This window comes from Corapipo altera, unplaced genomic scaffold, assembly GCF_003945725.1.
Source record: "Corapipo altera isolate COAL_440 unplaced genomic scaffold, ASM394572v1 52b, whole genome shotgun sequence".
NCBI classification, from domain to species: Eukaryota; Metazoa; Chordata; class Aves; order Passeriformes; family Pipridae; genus Corapipo; species Corapipo altera.
The window spans coordinates 723753-740443 of NW_020884922.1; the positions used below are offsets into that span (position 1 = coordinate 723753).

The 16691-nt window shown below is 39.4% G+C and overlaps 1 protein-coding gene across 1 annotated transcript in view; it reads left to right on the forward strand.

Moving 5' to 3' along the window:
• SDC2 (syndecan 2) overlaps positions 1-10300 on the forward strand; it is a 61254-nt gene extending 50954 nt beyond the window's left edge. Inside the window, exons 3-5 of the mRNA XM_027656946.1 lie at positions 5756-5889; positions 6693-6828; positions 8054-10300. Coding sequence (XP_027512747.1) covers positions 5756-5889; positions 6693-6828; positions 8054-8217 — 434 coding nt within the window. The 3' untranslated portion in view covers positions 8218-10300. The remainder of the gene's footprint in view (positions 1-5755; positions 5890-6692; positions 6829-8053) is intronic.
• Positions 10301-16691: the final 6391 nt, after the last annotated feature.

Sequence of the window (16691 nt, forward strand, 5' to 3'; positions counted from 1 at the left end):
TAAATATCTCATAGGTGGGTGCCAAGAGGATGGAGCCAGACTCCTTTCAGTGGTGCCCAGTGACAGAATGAGGAGCAATGGCCATAAACTACAACACAAGTTCCACCTCAACATGAGGAAGAAATTCTTTACATTGAAGCTGGCAGAGCACTGAACAGGCTGTCCAGGGAGGTCATGTAGTCTCTCTCTCTGGAGACATTCAAAACCCACCTGGACATGTTCCTGTGTATCCTGTTCTAGGTGACCCAGCGTTAGCAAGGGGGTTGGACTGGATGATCTTCAGAGGTCCCTTCCAACCCTAACTGTTCAGTGATTTCTATGATCTCTGTCATAAAAGTGGAGTCGAAAGGACAGAATCTTGCTCTAGACAATGCCAACAGTAACACCTTGGCTTTCTTTTCTTTCTTTTCTTGTGCTCAGCCTTGAGCCGTGCGTGGAAGATGGAGTGTATAACATGCACTTTTGCTGTCTCTGGCACTCTCTGTTTCTTTCCTACAGGAAAACAGGAAAAGTCTCATTGTAGACTGAGACAAGCTGGATGCCCCTGCAGATAACTCATGTGACAGTACCCAGATCTAATATTTTTGAACAAAGCAAGAAGTCTTTAGTTCAGGGAAGCAAAGTAGCATCCCCTCCACCCTACTCCTCCTATGCTTACTGCTATCTCTGTTTTATGTAGAAAGTATCCTGCAGGTGTAACATTGATCAGTTTTTCTGTTATTATGTTCAATCTGTCTCTCTTTACTTGATACTCAGTGATGTAATATTTCTAACAGAAAGAATCTTCCCACTCATGAGTGGTTTTCTTTCTATGTAATTCCAGTCCAAGCAAATTTGATCCAGCAAAAGATCAAGGATGACAACACGCTGACTCCTTTCCTTGCTATGAACAATTTTCCTTCCTATGAAAATTGTTAGCTGCCACCAGGTCTATAGAGATTAAAAGGAATTGTCAGCACCACCATTAATGCCCTTGCAGGTCTTCAAGCAGCATTAACATGGACAAATGTCACTGTAGGCATGGCACATTTCAGACTAGAAATTGGCTTTCTCTAAGGAGTACCAAAGGTGATAGTATTCTGGTTTTTTCTTTTCTCTCCCTTCATAACCTCTTTAGTCTCCATGTACATTCAGCTACTGTTGTGCCTTTGCCCAAGTGTTCAGTCCAAATCCATTGATCAGCAATTTGCGAAGGAGCCATGCCTGCTTCCTCATTGTCCCATATCAACAGTAGAATATCATTAGTGAATTCATTAGTCCATTGTTTCTTTCTTGCAGTCTCCATCTCTGAGGAAATGCTTCAGTCTATTGTCACTCTTTTTAGTGTTGGTGTTTTATATAGGATAACAATGAAAAGAAAAATAGTTTTCCTGCCTATATACAACTTGAAATGCTTTTATAACTACTGTTACTTTTTTCTCTGGCATGAAAGATTTTCACTGAGCCTTGATCTTGGAGATAAGTGCAAGTAACTGCTAAGAAGCGTGACTACCCTTATGTTAAGGAAAGGTACCGTCACTTTCAGATTTATCTACAAGTTTTTTGGAAGACTGCCTGTCTTGTTCTTGTGTCTTCTCTTAAGTTACTCATGGTAAATACATACAATATATATATATCAGAAAATCATGCAAATTTTTCCTTCACTTTCTTGTCTTCCCCAACCCACTGTTTCTCAGCAACTTGAGTTGAGAAGGTTAGCTCAGGATGAACTAGGTGTAGACTGACTGGGGACTGTTCTTGGAGGAAAGTTGTGGTGATAGGATTGGAGTTTCTGCAGGCGACACAAGAGCAGATCTGCTTTGGCTCTGGACCTAAAGGGAAGCTGATGGGGGGTGACATGGCTGGGGAGTTTAATGGCCAGGGGCCGGGGGGCTGGGGAAAGGGAGGGCACAGGTGCTCTCCCAGGTGCTGAACAGGAACCATCATGGGTCCATGGCCAACCCTGGATGCCCCTGGCCTGTATGGCAGTGTGTCTGGCAGGCATTCCAGCTGGGGCCACACACCCTCTCCTGCTGTGCTTCCTCTCATGGTGCACACAACACAGAAAGTATTAATTTTCCCTTTCCTAAGGTCCCACTTGTAAGTGCCTTTCAGATCATCTTGGAGCAAGAGCTTCCTCTGTCTACCTGCTAAACCAGCCCAAGCATGCTTCATGACATTGGTTGCGTGGTTGTCCAGTTCCTCTGACATAAAAGGCTTTGTTGGGGTTTTTTCCCTCCTTGGGTGAGAGTTATCAGAGATATGACATCCTTGCACTATCTCCAATTATTTCAGCTGCAGTTCCCTGACAGGGCACTAGTATTATGTTTTTACTGTCATCTCTGGGTACCTAACACTATGTTGATTAGAATTGCATTGGGGACTTTGCAGTGAATAGGAATGAGGTAAGCCAGCTAAAAATGTGTCATTCTGGTGTGTGTCACATCACTGAAAGATCGAAGGTGTGAAAGAGATGGTGGTTATGTGTGTGCCCACCTTATCACTAATTTGCTTGTGGTGGTAGTACTCCCATAGTGTGATGTGCAATAGCAGACAAATATGATGCCAAAAGATGGGGAGAAATGATTGGATTTGTTTGGTAGGAAGTGTTAATCACTGGCTGGTTTGCAAGTAAAAGTGCTAACTACTATGGGCTTTTTTTGTCTACAACTATCTGTAGAGTAATTTCTACTTTCTATCCAGTAATTTAAGCTGGCACAAACTTGATCTTCTGACAAGTTTCCTCAAACACTGAGCATGTTAAAGACTATTCACGTTCCAGTCATCCAAGGGGTGGCTAATAGGCACATCACTGAGGGTTATATTAGATATTTCCAATACAACAGCACAATTTAGAGCTATTTTGACCACTATGAAGACAGCAGTTGGGCATCCTGAAGAAGTTAGAGTGGATAAAAGATGGTGTGTGATGGTTGAGAGCTCTCAGCTCTCTTCCGCAGAGATGACTATGGGTTTAATTACTGCAGGGTTTTTGTGGTGCCCTGACTAAGAAGGCAGTATCTATTTGCAGGGGGACTCAAGGCAGTGAATTCCCAGCACCATCACCCAAGCTGGCCAAATCTAGAAACCACGTATAGAAACTGTGATATTTTCAAGAGGAAGAAGTAAGCTCTTATACTCCAACTGCTTCACCATGTTCCTCTTAACAAACCTAGTTGGAAGTTACATTCCTGACACTAGGTATTTTCTTTCCAATCCTATTTGGATTCAGTGAGGGAAGTGGTTCTCTTTTTTGTGCCTTTTAGGGAACATGATACTATGTAAAATGCGATTGCTGTGTTCTGGAGAGGATTAGTGATGGGTTTTTTGATTCTTCAGTCTTATTTACAGGTAATTCTTAGAATACTACTGTCAGTATAGCAAGGGCAATGTCTTCCCCTTGTTTAGATCTACTCCATGCAAATCTGAGGCCTGTCTAGATAAAGCTAGTTGGAAGGCAGGAACCATGGGGATGTGTCTGAGCCAGTAACTGAGTCAGGCCTAAACAGTAGGTGCTTTGATGTTTTAGGGATTGTCAGAATTCTCCTGAGACCATATGCAAGAGGATTTGGGTACCTTTGGTGAAAATCTAGTGACTAGTCCCAGAGTTAGATCAGTCACTCATTTGTTGAAAGACAGTAAGTCTGCATCATCCTTAGCCGAAGAAGTTCAGACCTGTAGTGCTTACCATTTTATCTGGCAGACACAACTATTGCCTGAAGCAAAGGTGGCATCTAAGGATTTGGAGGAGCAGGTGTGATTAAATGGGACTTTTCATTTCATAAAAAGAAGAAAATAAATTTCTGTACTCTTAAAGTGGGTTTTATCACATCTCTAATCTGACAATCAATTTTAGTTTCCTTGACTGTGAAAGCCTTGTGTAATATGGAGGAACTTTGGAAGGTAAAGCAGGCTGAGCTACCCACTGGGCCATTATTTCTCAAAGAAAACTCTTGAGTCAAAGCCAGAAAAAAATTCCTGTTGGATGCCTTTCCTCGCCTCTGTTTTGAAGCAGGATGTTGATTTTTTGATCTCTGAGTAGCATTTCAGGGAAATACCTGATCCTTTTTATGAGGTCTTCATTCTGAAGGTTGTACTGTAATTTTGGTACATCTGAAGGTTTTTTCCAGTATTATTCTGTGCCAGTATCTTTAATTACTTTTTTTAATGTTTCTAAATTTTATTTTCTACCATACAAAGGTTGTTTTAGTTATTGTCTTGTTAATACTGTGCCTTTCAATGCCAAATTTATGTAATTCTTGATCGTGACTTCAAAACATCATTATTGCACTCATATTTTCAGCCTGTTTTATTTCTCTAAGAAAATAAGTTAAAAAATCTGTTTGGAATGCGTGAGTCATACTATTCTGTTGTAAGAGGATATCTTTTTATTTGTTAGGAACTATTCTTATGCACATTTTCCAGATTTATTACCCAATAGTTACTTGGGTAACCAGTGCCTGTAATGAGCAGAACACATTGAAATTCCTAAGGAGTGTCCAAGAATAGGTCAATTCTTTTTCTTCTTTCAGGTCTTGCAATAATTTAGTCTCTTTCCTGTTCTTCTTCCTTTCGCTATCACTAAAGGATATTTATGAGACATGTCCATTATCTTATTCTAAAGGAGCCTTCATACTCCAGCAGAGCTTTGAATGTGAAGGAAATTAAATTTAAGGTAATCTTTAGAGAGTTTTTTGTCCTCTTACTCATTTCAAAAGAAAAAAGGCTTCTGAATTATGTGGAGTTTAAAACCATGGGAATTCCTAGTGACTGAAACATAAAATAATAACAATCTTCTTTTAGATAGAAAGTGATTGGTTTTTTGTTTGAGGGTTCAACAGATGTGCTGTAGAGGAGAAATGTTGTTGAAGGAGTATGTTACAGGGAAAAACTGTTCAGTTCAAGGTTTAAGTAAGGTTAAAGAAGTTTACTGATTTATTTATGATATGTAATTAACTAGCAATCAATGAACTATACTTTTAGGCTTAAAATCAGCAGATAACCACAATACCTGCCACTTATAAAATGGTAACATACAACTCCAAATTTCTAAATTACCTTCTGTAACTGATCCAAATGTGTGCCACATGCACATAGACATCCTTCTCACAGGCTATGGGTGTGTAAGCTCCCCTTATCTGAATGTACCAGACTCTCTGCCCGTACACTCTCGCTGTAGGATGCTTAGATACCCCCAGCCCCATGTGATCCAGGGCATCACCACCTCCTGCCAGCCCCAGGAGATGACCCTGCACCCCAGGGTGTTGGTTCTAGCAGTGCCCCCATGGTGGCTGTGGGAGAGCTGGAAGTGGCTGCTGGGGGCATGTGAGTGGCACTGCCAAGCCCCAGCAGAGCTCCTGGTGTGATGAGGCCTCATCAGACCCCATGGCACTGGGTCTGCCCATGTCACACCATCCCTGATGGCAGCTGCTTCCACTCCAGACTTTCTACCCCTGTTACAAGTGTTAATGCTTTTGTCGTACCTCTTTTCAGGATGGGTCCTTCTGTATGAAAAGTATCATGGTCGTTTCCTGATTGCTGTTTATTCCAGCTGATGCACTCCCTTCCTTATTCATGGGATCACTTGGGGCAAATACTGTCCTGACAGTTTGGGGCACACTGTTTGCACTCACATCTTTATCTTAGCAGACACTGTCATCTAAACCCCTTGCCTGGGGTGGGCTGTGCAAGCACCTCTATGTTGGTGTCATAATAAACCATATAATTGGTCTGGAAGAATTTCACAGGTTAATGAAGTGTTATGTTTTGTCTCCAGGTGCTGAAGAAGAGGAGGATAGTGCAGTGATAACAACATCCAGAACGCTTCCAAAGTTACCAACTACTAGTGATGCATCTAGGGCTGAGACCACCACGGTGAAAATGCAGACCAAGGGGCCTGCACAAACAAAGGTGCGCGGCTGGAGAGCAACACCATTTAAAATTACTCCACTGTACCCTATTGATGGCTTGATGTTAACACTCTTTTATTTATATGGATTAAAAAGCCCCCGCAAACTTCACTTAATGCTACTATAGCCTGTTAAATGAGCCCTGAGCTGTTTGGTTTCATTCCTACTAGAAAGTCTGCATAGAAATGTCTGGATTTCACATGAAAGAAAAGAGAGATTCAAAAAAGACTATATCATGATACACAGGACAGTTTCTCATGATACTTTTGAGTCTGGGCTGTACCTTTTTTACATCTTTCAAAGAGTTATTAGAAAAGTCTGCATGAAACTTCCCTTCTCAAGGGAGAATGTTGTGTGGTTTGACTGTAGTTTGAACACTTGCCAGGTTCCATTAACTATTTCAGTATTTCTTTCTGCCACCATAAGTAGTACTGTCCAAGTTACCTTCAAAGGCATTCTGCATATAACATGCCTGATATATTAATTTCAGATTGTTATTTCATTCTGAAGCTGTTATTCTGATAAACACAGGCAATATTAAGAGCTGTTTGCTAAATATACGTTTGAAGGTTTTAAACTTACAGGTAGTGTTTTTCATTCTGACATCCTGGTGACAAATAGATCCAGTTACAGTGTTGTCTAGACCATCTTTCTATGGTCTAAAAACTTTCTATGTGTTGTGTTTGGTATTGTGGAGTGTGTGTGTGAAGCCACAGCTACATGACTGCCCATGACAGGCAGTGACGTGCTAACTTGTGGTGTGCCCTCTTTGTAAGCAACGCTGTTTCTCTTTTTGTGCCACAGTCACCTGAAGAAATTGATAAAGAGGAAAGGTCTGAGGTGGACACCAAGAAAAAGAGCGATGAGCCAGGGGATGACACGGATGTCTTCACTGAGAAGCATTCAGAAAACCTCTTTCAGAGAACAGAAGTTCTGGCAGGTGAGGCGGTGTTTGCCAACGTCTATCTCACCAGAAATACAATAGGAAACAGAAGGGATTCATATCAAATAATGCAAACTCAACATTTGAGTTTTCTTGGTATATTCATGGCATTAAACACATTAGTACCAAGTACATTCATAGTTGGTAGCCAGTGGTTGATTTGAGGAGAATGAAATGGGCATCTTCAGGAGATATTTGGTAGTTAAGTCTATTGCTAATTGATTCAATGCCCACAAGTTGAATACTGCCAGCTGAGTATCTGAAGCTTCCACAACTCATAAAAGGAATTACAATTTGATTGATGCTTGCAATGAAGAAATGTATTTCTCACCTCCCAAGAGCACGTTGCTCTCTGGTCCATCTGGTACAGATGGACACTGCCTGGGAGGAGCTCATGGCAGGTGTGGGTAGAGGGAGAGGGATTGATGAGCACCAACTGTTAGGGTACGGATACCCCTTAGGATACAGAGGGTCTATTTCCATGCATTACCCAGGGAGGCAAAAGATGGCCAACTTTGTTTTCACTACATGTGAGCGGTTTTTTGGTGTAAGAACAGTGTTTACAGGTACACTTTTCCCCTGTGTCCTTGGAAGGGATGTTGGGAGCCATGAAGTCACACAGTTTTGGACCACATCTTCCAATGAGCATCAAAGTGTGAAATAGCTTTAAATCCACATCAGTGGAAGCATGTGGGTGTGCTCCTGAAGTCTAGTTGGAGTTGATACTTTGCACACACTCACAAGTGCAAGAAGTGTTCTCTCCTGTTATTCATCAATAGGAAATTTATTTCAATCTAGAGTCAGAGTGAAAACGGACAGAGAAAAGGGAAAACCCATTTCTTAGCTAGGGTAACAAAATACTTCTTTTAAAGCTGAAAATGTAATTGTTGAAAAATTAGTTTGAAAGACAACTTTATGCTCTGGCAGTACTAGTGGCTTTTTAATTGGGGTTTTGAAAAAATTCTAATAACTTTTGTAGAACTGTGGGCTGTTGGATCACTGACTTGTAGGTGGAATGTCCTTTTAAATGATTGCCTTCGTAAACACGAACAAGCTTTCTGACAATATATTTCAGGATACTAATAATGAAGACAGTTGCATAATGGGAGGAGCCCTTTTCTGCAATTTGAAAATAATAGCAAACTCGTTGTGTGTGGTGAAGAAGCACTGTGCTTAACTTATTTTTCTGGCATATTGTGAATCTCTGTTTCTTTGATTACAGCTGTTATTGCTGGTGGAGTTATTGGTTTTCTTTTTGCAATCTTCCTTATCCTGCTGCTGGTATATCGCATGAGAAAGAAGGATGAAGGCAGTTATGACCTCGGTGAACGTAAACCATCCTGTGCTGCCTATCAAAAGGCACCTACTAAGGAGTTTTATGCATAAAATTCCAATTTAGTGTCTCTATTTATGAGATCACTGAACTTTTTTAAATAAAGCTTTTGCATAGAATAATGAAGATTTTTTTTTTTTTTCATTAAAGAGCCATTACGGCACCTTTATGATAAAACCCCATTGTATTTAAAACTTTTCATGTATTCTTTTAAAAATGTAAAATTAAAACTTAACATTTGCAGTGTTCTGTGAATAACAGTGGCAAAGCATTATTTTATAAAACCATTGATGTTCACTGAATGATTTTTAAAACTTTATGCATAAATATAAAATAATGAAAATTATTGTTTTATCCTATGGTTCAATGAAAGTTGTTTAATTTTTGTCAGCATGTCTCAGATTGATCTTACAAGTTAGTTTTTATTTCATTAATTTATCTGTTTCCAAAAAATGCCTTTTTGTAGTTGTCATGGTGCAATTTGTCTTCAGATAATTCAGATAACAGTAACTTTCAGTGTAAATGTAATTTTTCAGCTATGTAAACTTTAACCTTCACTTTGTATAAATTTAAGTGTCAGATTATCAATTTTACACTTTGCATTGTTTCTCAGCTTACCTGTAGCTTCAGTGAGATTTGTAACAGCAAATTAATGTGTAAAATTGGATTATTACTACAAACTGTATAGTCGTATTCTTACTAAACAAATCTCCTGTAAGGAAGATTTGGAGTAAGCTACTGACGAACCTAAGCAAACCCAAAGACTCTAACAGTATTTTGAGAAGTTGCTGCAGATTTCTATGGCCACTGTATTTGTTAATTATTTGCAATTTGAAGGTACAAGTAGAGGTTTAAATTTTTGTTCTTTAAAAATGCATTTAAGTTGTAAACGTCTTTTAAAGCCTTTGAAGTGCCTATGATTATATGTGACTCGTCGCAGACTGGTGTTAATGAGTATATAACAGTAAAAGAAAATGTTGGTATTTTATAAGCACAGACAATTCTAATGGTAACTTTTGTAGTCTTACATGGATAGACATAATTGTAATTTGGGAACATAAACACTACTGAATAAATCATGTGGCCTAATACTGAGAATTCCATTGTGATATACTTTTGTATGCTTTTCATTTTATGTCTACTTGCTTATGTTCTAATGTCACAGAGTACATCTAGTAGATCTTAAAAATCTAGACCAAAAAAAGAAAGGCTGTTGATCAGACTTATCCTCACACCAGATTTATTGCTGAAGTGGCATAGAAAACCGAGAATGTTCAATTCTTGCATCTGGTATATGAGTTATGAATCATTTGACTTTTGCATTATATTTAATGGCATTATTGATGCAGACCTGTTCTTCCTGCAAATGTTGTTTTCCCTACTGTAAAATTCAAAGGAATACCCTAGCTCATTTACTGTGTGTATTGGTTTTTGATTTGTTGTTTGAGTTTGGTTTTTTCCCTGGCCCGTTGGAGAATTTTGGTTTATTCTGCTTGGACTCCAGTAGAAGAGTTGAGACAAGTGGAATGTCTTCATAAGAGAAGAAAGAAATATTCTGAATAGAAGAGAAAAGGTTCTGTTGCTTAGACCTTAGAAAGGTGTTGGATAGAGGGACATGTGGCAAAGACGATAGTCTGCCTCCTTATATTATGCTTTGTAACAGACAAATGGCTTCGTCTTCTGCTCTCTTGACCTCCTAATTTTTTATTTTTGAGATTTCCAAAATATAGGTGTTCAGGATGTCAAGCTGAAGTACATCTCAGAAATGGCAATGTATTGTAAATAAGATCTGGTAGCTCTTCAGATAAGAGTTGCGTAATTTGTATTTGTTGCTGTCCCAAGGTCAGTGGTCATTTAGGAACAAACAAATGCTATCCTGTGCTCAAATATTTAATATATTGCTTTTTACTTAACTGGCAAGTTTTTTGAAGCCATACAACTTCAGCAAGTAAAAACAGGGTAAGAATTTAACAGGTATATTTTATTGTGCAATATTTAGTGAACTTCAATTAGTAAAATAACTGCTTGAAATAACTGTGCCAAGAAAAGAAGATTTCTGGCAAATGCTGTGCCACTGCTGTAAAATAAAGCATTTGTTAAAGTGCCAAAATAAAGTCTACCATGCCTAAACTAATACTTTATTTGTATAGTCTGACCTCCAGTTTTTTGAAGCCCACTTTGCTTAAGGTAGTAGATCTGAATTTCCTTTAAGGGTGCAATTAATATTGCTGCAAATATAGCTATAAATATTAAACACAAGATAAACTGACTCCTCCTTCTTCTTAAGCAAATTAAGTAGCTGTTTTGATCTTTCTTATATATGTAAGACTCTGCCTCTATACCTATTGTACAGGCCACTTTATCCTACATAGACATCTGTCGTAATGAAGCAGGCTGCCAAATATTATGCTTGCTAGTTCCTTCTGCATCTGTTTACAAACAGAAGCAATGGTAAAGTTTCAGCTTTATTTCACCATTCACCTTTTTTCCCCTACACATCCATTACCCACTCTGTTATATACAGAAGAGTTAATGCTTCAGTTTTGTAGATGAACCTGAATATTCCAGTCCTCCCACCCTCTGTAACAAAAACCTGAAACCTTTTTAACATGCAGTAGGTGTGTTAGTAGAATTTATCATCTTGTGATCTCTTTGCCTTTCTGTTTTAAGTGCCAAACCATACTATTAGGTAAAAATTCTAAGAGTCTTGGTTATAAACATCAGTTCAGTTTTCATCAATCTGAAAACCAGGCTGATGCACTCGGCTTCCAGCAACGCCGTTCAGAAGAAATCGGCAGCTGAATGTGCGTCTCTTATGCAGAGGCTTCCTAGCACAAGTTGGTCTTTGGTTTTCCTTCCCTTTTGTTCTCCCCTTCCTGGATGTGTTTCTAGCAATACTCTGGCTTCTCATGGATGTTGCTGGGCAGCTGGCAGTCTCAGTGCCAGACTCTGGGTGCTGCACCGCCTGCCTGTGGCTAGCAATGGCTTCTGTACCTCTGGGATGGCTTTTCCTAGAGACCCTTGGCTCTGCTGTGCTGGAGCCACTGCAGCAGCTCTGGAATTCCTCAGCAACCTGATACAGCATCTCCTTGTGATTGATAGGCTCTAGTATTTATCAAAATGCCACTTAGCTTTGATTTACCCTGGGTTATAAATGGTTACTTCCTCTTAGATTCTTAGCAAATGAGGCCAAATGCAAGTAATATAAAGCTGACGTTGAAAGAAGGCTTTCGCCTTGGCTTTATTCATGGCAAAATAACTTCAGAAGTTGAGTTCCTGGTTACTCTGCTTGCCAACTTTACAAGTGAATTGTAGCTCATGTTTACAGGCTGTATAGTTAGCTTTGTCTTCATTTTGAAATAGGATAAATTAAAATAAAAATTGTCCTCTTGTATCCTCTAACAAAAGAGCAGCATATTTATAACTTTGACTACCTGTTGCTCTTTTTTTTTCCCTTGGAGCTGTGTATGGAAATGACGGTGGATTTCAGTCTTAAATGACAGATGCTGGTTTTAAGCAACATATGGAATACAGGAAACTTTTGTAAGGACAGAAGTATCCAGATAAACATTAAATAAAAACTATTGGAGTGAGGGAGATGAGGATATTATGCTGAGTATTATGTACTTTGCTCAAGTAAGCAAATGAGAAGGGAAAAGGAATCCAAGGGGTAAAGCTCTCTAGGGAAACCATTATTCTTATAGATGGAAATAATATAGCAAGTTTTTTTAGGCTTGCAATCAGTTTATTTGCTTAATCAGACAGACATAATTTCCTTTAAGGAAATGTTTGTTGTCCACTTTTAATGAGCATAAATATTAATTTTTTTACATTTAAGCTTTTGTCTGTGTATCCCAGAGCTCTGAACCTTGGTGTCAAAACACTATGCCATGGGCCTTTCCAAAACTTTCATCAGGCTGAGGAAATATGACTTTGCTGTACAGTTCATCTGATAAAAAATACAGCTCGTATACCATTCCCTGGCACGTCTTCTGGTCTTGGGATTGTTCATGGCTGGAGGAAAAGAGCAGTTTTGCTAAGGAGCTGGAGCAGGAGAGGGGGATGCTGACATGTGCATTTCATTTCCTCACGACTCCTGAGCCGACCAGGCACTGGGTTCAGCTGTGTGGGTGGGAGTTGGGGAGCTGTAACCCATCCCTGCCACTGGAAAAAAAGATGCCTTGCTGAGATTTCTTCCTCTGTGAAGTAAAGTAAGTTGTATATTTTTTGCTTTGAAAACAAACAAATAATAAAACTTAAGCTCAATAGAGCTAGAAATGGAAATGTGGGCTCCTGCCCTGACCCTTGTGATCCAGTTTCACATGTGCATCGGATGTGCTGAGTAGCTGCTTGCGTGGGTGGAAATCTGAAAATCCCTCTGTATATTTGCAGTATCTGAGCATAGTTTCCAGTGGGGATGGGGGGAAGGGACAGGGCTCATACAGAGCTACAGACATTAATTTGGGGTGAGTGGAAAGAAGGTAGGAAGAAAAACTGTCCTGACAGCCCATGTTTTCCACTAGAAGTTACAAGGCATTTTGTTTTCTTTGAGTAGCTGCCTTTGCAAATACGGTCTTAAAAGAGACAATCTGTAGTCAGGAGAGTGAGCAGGTGTTGGTGTCATACCCTGAGAGACACTCTTGGTTGCACACAGCTTCCCAGGACATCAGAGATCTGTGCTACTTCTTGCAGATGTTGGCAGTCATAGCTTCTGCTAACTGCTCACCCCTGGGATTTATGCTAAAGCAAAATGGATGCAGGACTTGCAGGGTTGACCCTGCATGTCTCATGCTGCCCAAATGAGGTGATGGGAGGGCAGCAGAAGGCAATAATCAGGGTTCTGCATTGCACTTGGCAAGGTCTGGGTTGTCTTTTGACCGTGGGAGGTGGGAAAAAAGGGATAAGATGTGCAACAGGGGCTTTGCAGTCAGAATGTGCTGTTGCCTATTGAAGCAACTTTTCACTTCTTTTCCATTTCTTTTTTCTTTTGGAAGAGGTCAAGCTTTCACTACCTGTAAATCCTTTAATATCAAATGTTTTTATGGCGTAGCCTGAGGAGCTCTTGAGGGTTTTAATTCACACCGCAGCTTAAAATCTGTAGATGTAATAGATCTGTAAAATTCTGTAGTTGGACTGGGGCTGAGGGCCTCTGTCTCTCATCGCTGAAGTTCATGTCCAAAGAATTCCTCCAGCATGGCAGTTCAGCCCTGGCCTGGAGTGAGAGGAAGTAGGAATGCTTGTGAAAAACTTCCAGAAAAATATTGCAAAACCTGTAATAGTTTGTTGAAAATAAACAGAGGCCAAGTTCTCTATAGGGGGTGACTTTAATTAATTTAGATTTCTTCTGGGGCATTATGCAATTTTTTTTTCCCATGGACTTTTTGTTGATTTGCTGAATGCAGAGGAAGCTTCTGATATTTTTCTATTTTTAATCCAAGTGCTGACGTATAAAGAACAATAACTCCACCAGACAACCTACTTGACGCTTATCTAGTGGTGGGAAACTAAACTCAGTACAGGAAAAAGTTCTGTGTCCTAGTTACCCACCGACCTTGTATGGTCATATGTAGTTCTAGAGTGTAAACAAAGTTTGGTGCCCATTTTCCTGAGCTCCTGCAGTGGAACAGGAGCTTTCTCTAAACACTGCAGCTCCCCAGAGGATACCAAAGAGAAATGAGAACAGACTTTCTTTTTGATGTTTTTGTGTCATAACCCATAATACTAACGCTCATCTCCTTCCTACTCCCTGTTCTAAATATAGTGGCAGGGAGAAGTCAACAACCATCACACTAAATGGTACTGAAGGAATGTAAAACAGCCCAAAGTTCAGTTTTCATCATTCATCCCTGTAATTTCAATACCACAGAGCTAACAGAAGAGTCTCTTATGAAAGGAAGAGAAGCAGAGCGTGTGCTTCCTTCTGGACTAGCCCTTAGTGCCAGCCGAGTTAATGCTGACTTGGGGAAAGTCTCAGATGGCGAAGGGCATGTCTTAACTCTTGCTCAAACCAAAAAGGCTTGAATGAAGGACGCTGCCTTGACCTGGTGCCTCACTGCCAGGCTGGTGGCTGTGCCACTTTCATGTTGCTGAGCCAAAGCTTCAGGAACAGGTCTAGTGAATCTTCATGATTTGAGCTCCATCCCATAGGAAAACCTTCGCTGAGAGTCACAGTCATCTTAAATTATTGACTACAATCAAAGCAGCAGCAAGAAACCTGTCTTTACATTATCAGCTTTCACCTTGTTTTGTATGTGCTCAGATATTTTCCTAAAGAAAATTTTCATTGGCTGGTAAACAAGACGACTTGTGAACTAGCAATTTATTTAATTTTTACAGAAAATTTTGTACTTTTTGCTCTGCAGGAGTACAGACTGTTTTCATCTTTATGCCATTACAAAGCTTCCATTATTTATATTTTAGTTTTCCCATTCTGTTATGTTAAAATGGTAAATAAATATGTATTTACCACTTGATTCAGTTTATAAGTTTATTTGTTGCAACTTGCTTTTCAATGCAAATTGAGAATTCATTATGAATGCATAAAATTAACACTTTTTATAAAGCAAAATTTATTAGGCCCATCAGAACAAAGATTAGCAAAACCATTTTGACTTTAAAGCATATGTAATTATTGTAACTTATTTATTATGCAAAAGCATTTCTGCTAGTTATTGAATTGAGTAATTCCAATCACAATGTCTGTTAAGACTTCAGAAGCAGCAAGTCTCAATCTTAGTACTCTTCCAACTTCTGGGAAAAAAAAAGAACAAAGATTCCATTTTTTCAGCTTCTAAGTGGTTTTATAAAAAAAAAAAAAAAGCCTGAAAAGTTAAAAAAAATATACCCACAGAAGAGCTGTCAAAGAATCTAAAGTTTTCTTTTATCATCTCAAAAATTGGTTACAGGTGCTCAGCCATGTGACTTCTCCCAATTCATGGTTTGATTTTTGTAACAACTCTGGCAGTAGAAATCATCAATTTTTCCCTGCCAGTCTATGCTTTTTATAACACACATTCAGCACTAAAAGCTGTGAGGAATTTTACTTCAGCCTTTCCTGATGGGACTTTTAATGCAGATTCTGAAACTCCACAGACTTGTTCAGCTTTGGCTTTTCTAAGAAATGCTGTACCTGTCCTTAAAGAAGCAGTATATTCTTTTACACAAGTTCTCAGTGTATCAACTTTTCACTTTTTAGCATGTTTATCAAAACTTTCCAATTATGATCAGACAGACTTTGCAAATTTGAGTAAGAATCATGCCATTTTCTAAATATAGAGAATCAGGACTCCAAAACTTTAGTTAGTTTTGGTAGTAACACATTGACTCTCTTGCAGAATCACAGTTTTTCTGAAGTTTAAATTATGACTGCTATATTATTTCCTCTTGGCTAGAGCAGCCTGTTCAGAGTCTTATAGTTAAATCTAGAATGAGGTAGTGGTGAAGCTTGGTCTCAAAGCATGAATCCACACTGACTGGAAACTTGTGTCTGCATTCAAAACCTGTCACAAAATAACACACCTCTCACTTTGGGGCCTGTTCAGATGATAACAAGCTATTTTAGCACTCAGTTTCTGTTCATCTGTCTAGTATCTGCCACTCCAAGAACACTCCCCTTCCCCATAAACTGACTGGCTGAAATATTGTTACCAAGAGAAGTCACACTCCTGCTCAGCCTCCCATCTGCCTCTGTTAGATGGAGATTTTATTGTCTCATCCTGTATGAACACTGTAATGTGTTCATAGATTTATAGAATCATAGGGTGTTTTGGGTTGGAAGTGACCTTAAAGATCATCCCGTTCCACTCTCCCTTCTGTGCGAGGAACACCTTTCACTAGACCAGGTTGCTCAAAGTCTCATCCAATCTGGCCTTGAACACTTCCAGAGATGGGGATGGGGGACTGTTCAGTACAGTTCAACTCAGCCCATTTTGGGCCAGGGAGTAACTGTGTTTTCATGCAGGTTAATGGGGTGCAGCGGATGTCCTTTGAGCCTGGAAGTCACCATTACAGTAGATGTGTTAGTAAAAAAAGGGCTGTATTGGTACACAGCAGGATAGAGGATTCCCTTTACACTATGTCCAGAAATAAAAGATGTATTTTATCAGCATTTTTAAAAGTATCCATGGATTTAAACTTGTCTGGGACAAATATGGGTTGAATAAGTTGAATTTGGATTTTGAGTAAGTTAAACCTGGATTTCATCCTCACAAAAATATTGAGAAGAACACAGGTACCAAGCTCTCATAGAGAGAGTTGCTGAGAGAAACTATTTATAATTTAATTACTTCATTATAAGAAAAGCTATTTAGAGCAATATTTAATGTACTTTTAATGCAAATATATGATAATTGATGTCAAACATTCAAATACCTTTGCTTTGTAAACACAGGAGTGGAGGCAGATCCGTCTATATTGCTGGACCAATTGCTACCTACTGGAGATCCAGAAGAATGCACAGACAGGGCTCCTTGCACCTCTGGTTTTACATCAGGTGCCCATGCTCTGTTCTCTACCTATGGCTGCACAA